The 14,348-nt window shown below is 37.8% G+C and overlaps 1 protein-coding gene across 2 annotated transcripts; it reads right to left on the reverse strand.

Moving 5' to 3' along the window:
- Positions 1-333: 333 nt before the first annotated feature.
- On the reverse strand, positions 334-6,848 carry rab4a (RAB4a, member RAS oncogene family). 2 transcript variants are annotated; one of them, XM_027017602.2, is made up of 8 exons: positions 6,731-6,848; positions 5,428-5,508; positions 5,195-5,309; positions 4,303-4,365; positions 3,829-3,983; positions 3,175-3,270; positions 2,947-3,091; positions 334-987 (listed from the first exon to the last, which is right to left on the reverse strand). In XM_027017602.2, the coding sequence occupies exons 1-7, from the start codon at positions 6,744-6,746 to the stop codon at positions 2,976-2,978; spliced, it is 642 nt and encodes a 213-aa protein (XP_026873403.1). In that variant the 5' UTR covers positions 6,747-6,848; the 3' UTR covers positions 334-987; positions 2,947-2,975. The 2 variants fall into 2 exon arrangements, with proteins under 2 accessions (XP_026873403.1, XP_026873404.1); XM_027017603.2 differs by lacking the exon at positions 334-987 and adding an exon at positions 998-2,100.
- Between the last annotated feature and the right edge of the window lie 7,500 nt (positions 6,849-14,348).

Genomic DNA, 14,348 nt, shown 5'->3' on the forward strand with positions numbered 1-14,348 from the left:
AGTAAGATTTTGTCAGGCTCAAACTGGAAGCGGGTTAAGTGCTACATGTTTATAATAGAAACATATCAATAGAGAATACGGCATAATCTAATGTACTGAATGATTCATGTATTGCTCCTAAATGTTTCCAAGTCTAGAATGTGGCTAAATTAAGGTGGAACATAGGGTGCAGAACACACATTTTCAAAAAACGCTAGAAGGCGAATGGAAATACATATCTATTGCACTTGAAATAGTATAATATAATACTGTATGTAACTATGTGGCTTCTCAATCTACTTACTTTTTAAATTAGTTTTACTATGATGTGTGTATAGGCGAAGATAGGAGTGGTTGACCATATATATACTGTATTGTGACATTCCAGGTTTTACATAACTTTTCTGATATATGCAGTGCACAAAGACATCAGAATAGGATAACAGTGCATTCTTGCAAAGGACAGCAATCACTTTTATAAAATGTGGTCTATTCCAGTATATCACCATATTAGACAAAAAAAGATTACCCACAACATACGTCCATCTGTGGAGAGGAAAAAAGCAGAATAAAATGGTATCATGTGATGGTAAAACCAATATACATGATAGTGCTAACTTGAAGATCTTGACCAACAGTGTTCCCGAGCTCATAAAAACTATTCATTCTGTTCTCGTAATGCAGTCCATAAAACATGCTCCAAAGTGGCGTTATTAGCTCTTCTCTACACAAGATCTACATACTTGAATGGGGGTAGAACAGGACATAAAGGGGTAAGATAGCTCAGTGCAGAACTTTCAGCAAGGGTCTAGATTCATCATCCTCAAGGTTTTGAACACAGCCGGTGTCTTTGCTTCAGCCCTATGCGACAGTTAATGTTCTGGAGTGCTGATGCATCCAAGAATCTCTGACATGTCTGATTTGAAGTAAAAGGAAGGTCAGGGAAGAGTTTTCACTGTCTTGGGTCTTTCATCCCATTCCCCACAGTCTTCCCAGTCTTCAAAAAACCTGCCAAACACAAACAAACTACAGTGACTGATGAACTAGTAGAATAATTAAAAGGACATATACACACACTTACTGCACACCCTTTACAAGCAATGGTACTAAATACATCTACACTGCTGAGGTAAAAGCTTTGCCAATGGTATAGTGAGACTGCTTCTGGATCACAACCACAGGCTTCTTGGATCTGCATAAGTACACTATACAGAGATGTAACATTTAATATCCAATACCCGTGTTATCCAATATTCTGTTGAATAAGGTTTGTTGCTGAGCTGACTGTTGTTGAGGACAAAAATTTAATCAAGTTCCCTCTTTTGGGTTAGGGAAGGAGAATTTAAATTGGAGATTATGGTCCTAGAAAGCTAAATCTACTCAATATCAACACCTGTAAACTGTTCCATTAGTTAAATATTTCCACCTTTTAAGAGTGTTGCCCATCACTCTACATGTCATTCAAAGTCTACTTTACCCTACAATTTTAGAACTTGTAATGGTTCGTTTTGAAAAAGAAATATTTTGCAATAACAATTCATATTATTACTATCTCTGACCTAAGACAAAACTAATCCAACTCTGTGCAGTGCGTCTTAAATGAGCAGCTGTTTGTTAATTAGCTGTCTCCTTCCAGAGATACCTTGGATCCACCTTGGATCTCTATTTCTGGTTAGCATTCCAAAGTTTCCAAATAAGGCACCTTAGAAACTGGCCATGCTAAGGGTTTGGGAAGGACACAGAGAGTCTGGAGTTAAATATAACTACTGCTCTGCACTGTTTGGTGTGTGTTAATGGCAGCGAGTGTGCACACACACTATCCCACTGATAAGTTCTTAGGGTGGAAGCGACAGTTTGTGCACGTATTCTTTCACTAGTAGGGAAAATGGGAGAGGACCTGTATGTGTTTCCATGTTTGTGCGTGAGCATGGGAGCTGGGGAGGAGGATATGCTTAGCGTGGTTCAGTTTGCTGCATCATCGTCACTCGGGCATGCAGAGGCTAACTTAAGCAAAGCTCATGGGGCGTTAATGACCAAAATAGCCCACCATATTAAACAGGGCTCCTCCTTCCTGGAACATGCCAAATACAGTACAGATGCTGTTGAGTTGCTACAAACATCCTTTTACAGACAAGAGGGAAAGGAAGGGGATGTTACACAAAATTAGCTTGTATACTAGGAAACATTATTATTTACTATCATTTATAACATCCTCTATTACCACTTTCACCATTAAATCACTAATACATGTGATTAAAGCAAAACACACACACACACAATTAATTAAGGGGGACTGACAATTACTGTTATTTGATTACCAGTACAAGAAATCATTGTATATAATAAAACTGTGCAAGTAGTCCAAAATACTTCATATACTTAATATTCTTCAAGGATATAAAGTATAAGAAGAATCAGTTAAAAGGACACAGTGAAAAGCAAGTTTAGAGACCCATTTTTTGACCCTGAATCTGGGTTTTACTTGGCCAAAACATTTTTACACCACAATAACAAATTATACCATCACCAAGCAAATATCTAAACTCTTCTATTATTAAAACAAATATATCAGAACCATAAATGCATGCTACAGTGTCTAAACTAATGTGAATAACGGCATCATTTATGTAAACTCAGCTTTGCTATTTTTAGCGAGTAGAGTGTTTTGAGTGCTGTGCACAAAAGCAGCAGTCTCTCCCCACAGCATCTGTTATCTAAGTGGAAAGGTAACAGCAAACAGTTGTGTAACACATGCTTGGGATCAGAATGCCACAGTTGCATGTGCAAAGGTTTTCCTTATTTAACCATATTCAGTTCAGACAATTGTCCTTTTGTGAAAAATTAATGGTGCTGTGATGCCAGTCACAAAATTGACAGAAATTCCACTCAAACTGTGGTCACTCACATAAGATTCAGTAGTTATATTCTGAAATTCTGCCTTTGGTCAAAAGCAAAGTCTTCCCTTACCTGGCTGTTCAGCTCTACTGGTGCTGGTGCTAACAGCCGCACTCTTGCACGCTCTCAGCTTGAGCTCGCCTGGGGGAACGCAGCTGCCTCAGGGCCGCATCACCGTACTGAATCCCCGAACCCATCCGCTCTGGATCCAGCTCACCTGGCCAATACAGCCAAAGCCCATCACTACATGCCACACCAAGCGGTGAGGTACACTCCGTGGTTTCCTCTCTGGCATCATACCTGACTCTATTTTATTGAGGATTTTGCGGGCACACTGGACAAAGGCCTCTTCAACATTCTCCCCTGTTAAAGCACTGGTCTCCAGGAACATAAGCTCTGAAATGCACAGGGACTATTATGTTTTTTTACTCATTTTACTCATGAAATGCTCCACATGGATAGGCCTCTACAGGCTCGGCTGAATAAATTGCTGTTACATTGCCATAACCATCTTATATTTTGACTATTTAGACTAAAGATATATTAGAAATAGGATTTTGTCACCCTAGCTCTTAATTTTAATGCCGCCCAGTAAACATGAACCTATCTACAAACCAACAGTGGCCTCTTGTGGTTTATTCAAACTGCAAACCTTGTTACATAATGTTACATAATTCTAAATACGGTGAAAACTGGGTTTTAAAATTCGAAATACTACATTACGCCTTAATTGACACTTCTTTAATCTATATGATAATCTATAATAATCTATATTCTATCTTTATTACAAATTTTTAAAAAAGAATGTAAATATTACTATTAAAAATGGAATTAATCTGGGCATAGAATATTGTTTTAAAGTGGGCAGTAGTATCTCTTAAAGGAAATGTGGATTTTAAAAAAATGGGTCACTGTATGTAGTAGAGGTAGAGAAAACAGACTATTTACACGCACCATTCTCTTGAGCAAAGCGGGATGCCTCCAGAAAGGTGACCTCACGATCAGCATCCAAGTCCTTCTTATTGCCACACAGTATTATGACAATGTTCTGGCTGGCTAACATCCTGGCATCTGTCAGCCAGTTGGTCAGAGCATTGTATGTTTCCCGACTGTCAAAGACAGGATTAACCCAATACAGATTAATCCAATGCAGCAGAAAGACACGGTGGTATATATAGATGGTACAGTCTTCACCTCACTTTAGAATATTTCATATAGTCCAGCGATATGTTAGAAGTCACAGGTGTAATCACTCTTTTGCTTTTCCGGGACTGTCATGCTGGGGTGCAACTATTGGTTCTAAAATACGTTAGTAACACAGCCTGGTTTCCAGTGTGATGACATGTGGGAAATATTTGTGTTTGTTATGGCATCAGAAAACAGGTTTTGCAAAAAGTCACAAGGACACGGATCACACTGTTAATTTACCTGGTGATGTCATATACAAGAAGGGCACCTGCAGCACCTCTGTAATAGCTGCGTGTTACAGATCTGAGGAAACAAAATGCCTGTTAGAGTACACAAATACAGGACAAAAAAAAAAAAAAAGCAATGATCTCTGTAGTTAAAGGGACAAACAATCCCGACCATATGTAAAACAGTTGCTATATTACATATTTTGTTAACTTTTCTCTGCTATTCTTGAAAACATTTCTTGAAAACATTATCGCTGCTCTAGACCATAAAGTCCTAGTTCATGCCGACACATCCTTTGGATAGAAGTAATGGGTCATATATAACTCTAATCACTCAAATATGATATTTGCATATTGTTTTGTCACATAACCTGAATGAGTACTTGAGCATCAGTTGGTGGTGAAAACTGATGGCATCATGCACACATTTTGCAACCTCATTCCTGACTGTGCCAATATGCAGCAAACACTTCATCACACTTCTTTCACTTCCTAAACAGCCAATTAAATGACAGTTTATGTACCGTGCAATGTATAAATGCCTGACTATGGTGGCTGTAGGCTCTGCAGTCTTCTTGTATTCTGCCTAAAACCATGAGGATCTCTAAGCTCTGGTAGCAAGATACTGGCTGATGTTCAGTACACTACCTATGTCTATACCACTTAAAATGTAAAATGCCATGCACCATTTAATCTTGGAGGTAATTCACTGGCTCTCCAAATTCACTGGCAGCTAACCCTCTTCAATCTGACTCCCTGAATGACCAGCACCGAACAATATAGAAGACAAACAATATCATGCGATCAATAATAATCACACAGCGATTTATAAATATGAGTAATGCAATTTAGATTCCCAGTCATTAGTGTGATGAACACTGCAGCTTTAGGGGCTACACACATACCTGAATCGTTCCTGTCCTGCAGTATCCCAAATCTGGAGTTTGACAAACTTGTTAACAACGTTGATGATCTTTGAGCCAAACTCTACACCAATCGTATGATTTGAGTCGTCTTTAACTGCAGGGGCACAAAAAACAACAAACAAATAAAAGAACAATCGAAGAGAGTGAAAAGAAATATGTTGACTTTGTTTACATTTAATGTCCTTAGGTGTTATTATTAGAAAATTACATACATTTTTTCTCTATGAACTGATGAAGCAGACATGACTTTCCAGTTCCAGCATTCCCAATAACTAGGAACTTGAACAGGAAATCTGAAGACAAAAGAATGTTATTCATTTTAAAAATATTTTTTAATGGAACTATTAGATAAAATACATAATAAAAGTTATAGCTTAGTGTTTTCTCTGAGTAGGGTCACCAGATATCAGGTTTTAGGCAGGATTTTTCAGCTCCTTGTCCTCCATTTGGTGGAGCGCCAGGACAGACACCTATCTGACAACCTTCTGGAGTGAACTGATAGTTGCTTTCCATTGATGAATATTATTTTATGTCACTTGGGTCATATACATGTCAAAGTAAATACCTGGTATTTCACTGTTATAACAGATCAACTTATACCTCACATCCCAGCCAACCACAGAAAGTCAGTGATGTAAATATAGTCTGTTAGGATGTTTGCAGTGGTGTGCAAAAAGAAAAACGTTTTCTGTGGTCAGCACATCCTTTCCCTTCAAAGAGTAGGAAAGATTAATTTGATGCCTTCTATACACTATACCAGACTTAAATACTGCAAGTAGGTGGCAAGTTTGGTGAGTAAAATTGAATTTATTTTACAGATTTCCAGATCAAATTGGTGATCTCTGTTAGCTAGCTAGAGAGGTTAAGGTGTTAGTTTTGTGTGTTTTAGTGTCATATACCCATCCCCCCCACATGTCCTTTTGGGGGTGTGACATCCTCTTTTTCGGGGTTAGTAAAGTTGCCACTGTACTTCTGAGTTATAAAATCAGCTAATTTATACTAGAATTACAATATCCGCAATTAACAAGACAGCAACTAAACACTAATAAATCAGACAAAAAGGAAATACATTGATTATGTCAGATGAGCTACTAATTAGCAAACAGAACAGGTAGAATACATTTGGAAATGCACGACATAGATTATGAAACGTTTTGGATATTCAGCCACTGAAGCTTTGAGTAAACAAAACGCGTCAATCAGGCTTCACTGTTTACATTCCTGCGGATAAACCTAAACACAGAAAATGCGTTTCTGTCATATACGAACATAATATATATCACATTCCGACACGTTATCGGCGTTAACTTCAGATGACTAAATTACTCCATCAATCAAGCTAGCAAACAGCCTAGTACTTACAGCCAGCTACACCCTACTGGCGTACTTGGTAGGGCACGTCGGTAGCTTGCAAGTAATAATTGCGATGTATGAGATCAGACACCTGATAAATCAATGCAACCTGACTGTAAGATTTGTGACAATACATTAATACACAAAAATAGGGTTCAGTACCGTATGTCTCGGACATGGCAGATGCCGTGTTATTTCAGATATATTTTTTCTCAGTGCAATCGAAGGGGATATTAAATAAACGGAAAATCCCTCAAAGGGATCCGCTTGTCCTGTCGGACTTCACAGGCTGCGAACTTCCTGTTGAGATTTTCAACGTAAAAGCCTTTGAGGTGGCAGACTGCTGCTCTGGAACAATTGCTGTTGGAAAATCACGTGTCCAATATGACAAGGAGCATCAGAGTAGGTCATACTGAGTACTCCACTATCCAGCCTACATCTAAACGCTTGTCAGCATTAGTACTCAGCTAGTACATTACATATTATGTTAGACATGTGAAATATTTTAGTTTCTAATGTCAACATTAGACTTTTGTTCTGCCTACAATTTGTATTAAAAAATTCAGACGTTCTATAGCATAGCCAGTGGTAACAGTACTGAGCATAAAGGTTTATAAAACTGATTGAGTTTTCAGTTTATATCTTGAGGGTTATATAATTTTGTAGATGTCCTCCCAGGTTTTCTTGTCCGAAACATGCATATTGTTTTATTAAAATTCTATTAAAATTAAAATTCGTCCTCTACCCCTCAACTCTGGTCTTGATATCTCTCACTTCGCATGGTTTATCATAAGGGTAGCATGACAGCCTGCGATTGATTTCTAAATGTTTATGGCCACAAGGGGGTGATAATTCATCATGCTTTAATCACAGTAACCCTGGGAAATCAGCATCATAAATCCAAGTGAATAGGAAGGCAAATTTCAGAAGACAGAGAGAAAAAAAGAAGAAATCACACTACAAATAACCTGCCATAGCCCACGTTGTGATGATTATACCACTCGGGCCTTTTTCTTGTGCCTGATTGTATATGTGATTCAGTGTATTTTTTACCCACAATCCCCCTAAACACACATTTGGTTTTATGCAAAGTTCTGCTGGTTACATACCACCAAGAATGATGAAATTGCTTTTAATGAAATCAAGATTCACCTCAAAGGATATTATAGATACTTGGACAAGAATGATTCCTTGCAGACTGCAAATGTAAATTGCCTGCTGTAAATTATAGCAAATGTTACATCCCTCAATAACTTTTGGATGTCTACTCTGTATGTAATGAAGAGCACATGAGACAGAGCAAGCATAAACTGTTAACAGCGCATGTGGGTGGATTACACAATCCTTTTATGCCCTTTCTTTCCACTTATTAGCGCAAGAGTCATTTAGCAATTTAACATTCTAGAAAAAAAAAATCATTTGAGATCCAGGCGCACAAATTTTTAACCTATGAGAGTGAGACATTCAGAGTCAACACCAACCCATGAGGATCTTTGATTGAATGAGTCACCACATAATTTTCCAGATGTCTATCAGCAATAATGTTCCTTGTGTATAGCTCCTGTGGGTATATAGAAACTGCCTTCTTTTCTTTCCTATATTTCCTGCTTAGTTTAGCTGGATTCTGACTTGATATGTGAGCTAGTGTTTGTGTAAAATGTCTGTGTGATAGTTCAGTCAGATCTGAATGCAAAGAACACCTTGCATTTCATCAGAGTAGTTAATATTTAATTAAAAAACTTACAAAAATGTAACAATAATTCCAAATTGAACCCAGAGTTGACCTCATATTTGGCTAACATATCTGTATGGCTCATGAATTGGATTAAAGATCTTTTTTTCTTCACTTACTTATATCTTTTTGCAATTGTTCTGAGCTAATGACACCTGTTAATTCTGCAGCAAATAGCAACTATATACATCCATCAGAGGTATAAGAATTTCAATATTTCCCCAGCCATTGTGAGCGAGTATGAAAAACTCAAGGGGCCATTCAACCTCATTGGGGAGTTTCACTATCACTGAAGCACAATGGTAACCAGGAAGAGAGGAAGTTAACTGTCCTTGGAATCTAAAAATGTCATCATGCTCTCTGAGCCAGGATGTTATTCTGAAATGTGGGAGTTTTTTTAAATTTAATCTCAAACTAGTGAGGAAAAGAACTTGCACCTGTGTCGGGTTACAACTGAGGGCCAAACAACACACAACAGGACAAAAAAAAGGTATGTCAAGAGCTGAAATGCTTTTGTCTAAAATGTTTCACTTATTTGTGGTGGCAAACACATCACGTTACATCTAGTTTTACTTGTATAGGAAGGGGTGCACTGGGAAATGAAAGATATTCATTTAGTAAATTTTAAGGATTTTGCCAAAAGTTGCTTTGAAACTACATGTTTAAATGTATTAATGTTAGATAGGGTTCTTTGCACAGCATGACTGCTGCAAACATTTAATGAAAGTCCTTTTGGCAGGTTGTTTGAATTGGAGAACTAATATAGACTATAAAATCACTTCTTGCTTCAGCAAAGGCATCAACAGGAGAATAACACAGAATAACACCCCACCTTTCTACTGTGCCTCAAGGCTCTAAACAACATATGGTTTGTTAGTTTAAAAGCTAGGAGGCCTTGGGAGGCTGTACATTAACAGTGCATGCTTTGACAGGGCTGGTCTACTGCAGGCATGATCAGTGGGTCTCTCACTCTTCCATACTCAGCAGGCCTCTTTAGGCCTGTTATTGCTATAGACAGCTCCCTTTCTGCTGGTCGAAGCAGAGAGGAAGGCCAGTTCACAGGCCCATTGACAAACATCATCGGCAAACACTCTGAATGCTGTCCTTGTCCTGAGGCCAGGAAAGGCCAGAACTGAGAGTGAAGAGTCCTGCAGAGGAGGGGTGAGCAGTGTAGAGTGTGTAAAAAGGTTGTACACTGAGTAAGCAGACAGCATGCATGGCCACAGCTTGCACTGTCTGAAGCTGCAAAGGTGGTTTATGTGTGTTCTGGGATATTATTTGAAGTTATAGCTGCATATTGTTAATGCATAAAATTATTATATGATTTCTTACCAATAGCTCAATTAATGTCCACTGAAAAAAATTCTTAGAAGCTTATTTATTTACTTGTTTATTAACACTGCTTTGTGAACTTATCCAGGTGTCTCACTTGTCAACACTTTGAGTACAACAGGTGTCGGGTGCATGTGTGATACTGGCAAATGGTTGGTCTTTTATGGCACCATATCTTGTAAAAAAATATGTAATTCTAATCCTTAAGTGCTATCATGCTGAATATTTCCAAACTTCCCTTAGTATAATAACTAAGCAAACAATAATTAATTGAAATTCTAGATTGAATTTTTTTTCTGGAGTCCACCAACATGAGAAAATTCAGAACCAATATTCAGTTGTACTGTAACAGATATATAGCATTTATTATCCCTCAGTCAATGTAAAAAGAAGTTTTTATTGACAACTCTGACTCTTGGACTCAGTCAAATTATGTGGTAAAGCATTCAACATAAGCAACCTGGCCTCAATACCTCTAAAGGCTTGTATCTGAAAGAGACCTGTGCCTGAAACTTTCCCTTATATTACTGTGAAAAGATATGTCACTGAGTATAATGTGAAACATATCAGAAGGAATTTAGTTTATGTTGCATGAAACTACACTATCAGAGTGTAATCTTTTTTACAAGGCTGAAAGTGAGAGTGTAGGTTGTATGTTTTATGTACATCTGCCAAAAATGGTGTCAAATTAGTTGCCAGTAATGCCCCTTGAAAAACACCATCAAAATGTTTAATACCAGGGCGAAACTCTTGGGGTGTGTGTGTGTGTGTGTGTGTGTGTGTGTGTGTGTGTGTGTGTGTGTGTGTGTGTGTGTGTGTGTGTGTGTGTGTGTGTGTGTGTGTTTGTGTAAAGCCCAAGCTGAAAGCTTTCTTTCAGGCAACATCGCCTCCACAGTACTTCATGGTACACAGAGTTCACCATTGTTCCCAGCCCATCACTATTGGAGACAGACAGCCTGGGAGGCAGCAGGCAGGGCAAGAGGAGTGAGGCAGGGAGGGCTGAAGAGGGAAGAACAGAGGGGGTGGGACTTGGCTCTTTTTTGATCACTCCAGCGTTCACTAAATAGGCACAAAAGGGGAGCCTCGATTGCTCTGCTTGTCTGCTGTGGGTCACTGCGACCATTCATTTACCCTATGGGAACCCCAACACTGCTGATCCTCAAACACTCAACTCTGAATTCGAAGACAAGGAGGGCTTACTAAGCAATGAGCAGACATCAGTCATTTATAAGGTCAACCTGTTAATTTTATTTATTCATCTATTCATTCATTAAAAGGTGGTTATGTCCAACCATTTTCAGCACAATCAAACGCTGGTTAGGCTTCTGTCTTCTAATGACAATTTTTACAGCAATTTAAGTTCAGATTTACATTTTATATTTTAAAATTTTGGGTATTTGGGCATTGGAAACAAACTGTATAAAAGCACCCTCTCAAAAAAGGAAAACAAAACAAAACAAAAGAATGCAGGAGTAATATGATGAATAATGCTACTGATGAATATGATGAATTATGCTACTGCAAATAACTGTATTAGTCTTATCTACACCATACAAAACTGCAATGCAAATGTCATCTTGGTTTTCCAGGACAGATCTGATCATATTCTCTTAGTCTAAAGCTTCTTACTCCCTAAAAGTTTCACTGATACAGGGTAATACTTTGAAACTTGACTTGTCTTAGTCGCCATGATAAATTGACTCGGTTTGTGACAATATGCACGAGCTGAATACACATTTCTCTTGAAAAGTTGCAATATTCAAGTAGCTGTGGATTGAATGCTAATGGGGTGAGTGCAGCTGTCACATGGGAGATCCACAAATGAATTGTGTCAATGGTGACCCCACAGCGCCTCCATAGAGATCTTTTTCAGATGATAGGTCTGTGTAGTGAAAAGATCCTGTGTGCATTCCTGCACATAGCCCACACATCCAACACAGCATGATAAACCTCATGGCTGGTAATTTGTCTCATTTGCCCCAGCTTAACATTTGGCAATAGAAAAAAGGATACTGACTTTCATTCTTTTTGGTTCTTTAAAATAGTAATATACTAAGCTGTACATGAATGAATTTTCAAGAGTAGACTAAAACTTAAGATTTTACTTAGCATGTTTTGAGATTCCTGGAATTGCATGCTGATAATTATTGCATATTTACACTGTAATAATTGTGTATTTTAAATATGCTTGTATCTATTTTTTTTAGCTGATTACTTATAGGATATGATAAATATTGGGACATCAGAGCAGCTCATTTGTCTGTCAGATACATTCTCCAGTGACAGCATTTGCATATACACGAGTAGCAAATCGCTATATAACAAGATACCAAGTGCATAACCATAAAAACAAGTTTGTAATGAATTAAACACTTTGTGCAAGTTAAATGGCACTCTAAACAATTTCTAATAGGATTAAACAATAGAGCAAATAGAAAACAATGAAACACTTTAGTATAAAGACTTAGGTTGAAATGTTTGGTTGTTCTGTGTTTTGTTCAACAGAAAATGTTCAGTGTTGGGAGTCTTCACATTAGAACCTGAACCATCAAGGAATGATACTATGAGCTAGTAACAGGTTCTAAGCTTCCACATTATAACTTGTAATTTATGTCATCTTTTCATAATAAGGGCATGTCTTTAGACACAATACAATGGGAAGAAAGGAATATTAATATCTACACATCACTCATGGTGCCTTATTTCACTGTTTATAAGAAAGGATGTGAACCTTTGGGTGGATGTGTGTCTTTGAGTGAGACACAATAGTGCAACACTGTTGACATAGCTCAGCTACTGCTGTTGTCCCAGCATTGGTATAATTCTTTGATCAGTTTTTTTTTTAAATGTAGACATACTTTACATGTTTATATGGTTAAATCCATAACCACAAATTCCATTCCAAAACCCTTCAGGTGCAGTTTTTAAATATGTTTAGGTCCGGTGTAGTATGAGCTCAAAGCTTTAGGCCTTTGGCAGAGCTTGTGTTTGATCAACAAAGGGAGCTGATGAATTAGTTTTTTCATGAACCAGAAACAATATTCTTCAAATGCATTGAACTGGTTTCATCTGGACCAGTGAACCTAGCTGTAACTTGTCCACAAAAATATATTTATTTAGGGTAAATTCATAATTATTTTCTGACTCAACATTTCTGTATGTGGGTGAATAAAAGCAAGGACAACAGTCATCACATCTCACAGAGTATCTGACATCTCTCTTAAAACTTTAACTGCACATGTAGATGTTGTACTAACTACAAATCCCATGTCATCTCTATGGTGTCCCAAAGGCTAGTGGCTAATGTGCAGCCTTATTTGGAATATAAGGAGGCAAACAGCTAGCACAGAAGTAAGAACAAGCAAGAATTTTATGCAATTAGAAACTACCCACAGCACTGGGTAGTTGAGATATACTTTCAGGCTTATGTCAACTTGTGATCACAAGGTATCTATCCAAGAAAAGGATCTGTGATGGGATGAAGTGGCAGAAGGGAGGAAAGGATCAGACAAATAAGGTTTATGGAAACTAAAACAGCCCTCTTATCTCGCAGAGGACGTGCTTGACTCTATATGTCTGCCTCCGAGCTCACTGATCTTCTTTCTGCTGGGCTTACCCATCTAAAGGAAGGCTGGAGGACAGACAAGCAAGTCAACTTCTGTTGAATTCAGATTTGATTCTGTTAGAATTCTGATAAATAAAACCTTTATATATATATATATATATATATATATATATATATATATATATATATATATATAAAACACAGTACTGTAACGCATGGTGGCCCGAGTGACGCACAGACTCCACTGACTGGAACGAACATTTATTTACATTTAACAATTTAACATGAAACACTAATGGCACTCACAAAAATCACTACAAACAAGAAACGATTAACATTAAACTTGTACGGTGAACACGAATACAATGAACATTGACTATGTTACATCCACATGTTACATCAACAATAACCAACACCTTGAACTCTTTGCCATGGGTGTATATACATTTAGACAGATGAGGTGCAGGTGTGTGCAGGTGTGGTTACAAACAAAACAGCCCTCCCACTGTACATGGCGGGCTCAACCACATGACTCGGGGGAGGCGAGCGTTCCATGACAAATACATTTAGTAAATATTCAGTATATATGTGTCTGAAAAAGCTTTAGTATGTTGCACAGTTCATGATCAAGACACTGATCATCGAAAATAAAATATATCAAACTAATGTTATATGCAACTGATTTTACAGTTGAACCAAACACTGAATGACATCAATTGGTCAGATCAATTTGAGGACAACTAAAATTTATTGCTTGAGATTTCTATATGCCGACATATTCTCCCTGGAAGCCTATCGAATCAGTTCATAATAAAGTTCTCAGTATATGTAGCTACAGATGTTCTGTTCTTGATGAAGAAGTTCCTATTATTAAATGCATAATAGTCAGCAAGGGATTTAAATGCCTTTTGCAGATTACTTGGTCAACAGCTACTTTGCCAAATTATTTGGAATTAACTGCACATCCAAATAATCCTTTGTGATGAAGTGAGTGCAGGCCTTCACCACCCTTGTTAACTCTGACTCTAAGTGTCTGCTCTTTGTTTGGGAACACTGATGGCCCCACACTGGCTGCTCAGCTTATGACACAGCTCTGTTATCAGTAAAGATACCAGCTGCCGCTCTCCTTCCATCCCAAAAATATGCTGTAT

The sequence above is a fragment of the Electrophorus electricus genome, chromosome 11 (genome assembly GCF_013358815.1).
Source record: "Electrophorus electricus isolate fEleEle1 chromosome 11, fEleEle1.pri, whole genome shotgun sequence".
NCBI lineage: Eukaryota > Metazoa > Chordata > Actinopteri > Gymnotiformes > Gymnotidae > Electrophorus > Electrophorus electricus.

Excerpts from the sequence above, each read along its gene's own strand:
- rab4a (XM_027017602.2), bottom strand. Across the intron at positions 5,310-5,427 it reads TCAGTTCATAGAGAAAAAAT|TTAAAGACGACTCAAATCAT; the intron begins GTATGTAATTTT and ends GTGCCCCTGCAG. Across the intron at positions 3,271-3,828 it reads CCGCTTTGCTCAAGAGAATG|AGCTTATGTTCCTGGAGACC; the intron begins GTGCGTGTAAAT and ends TGTGCATTTCAG.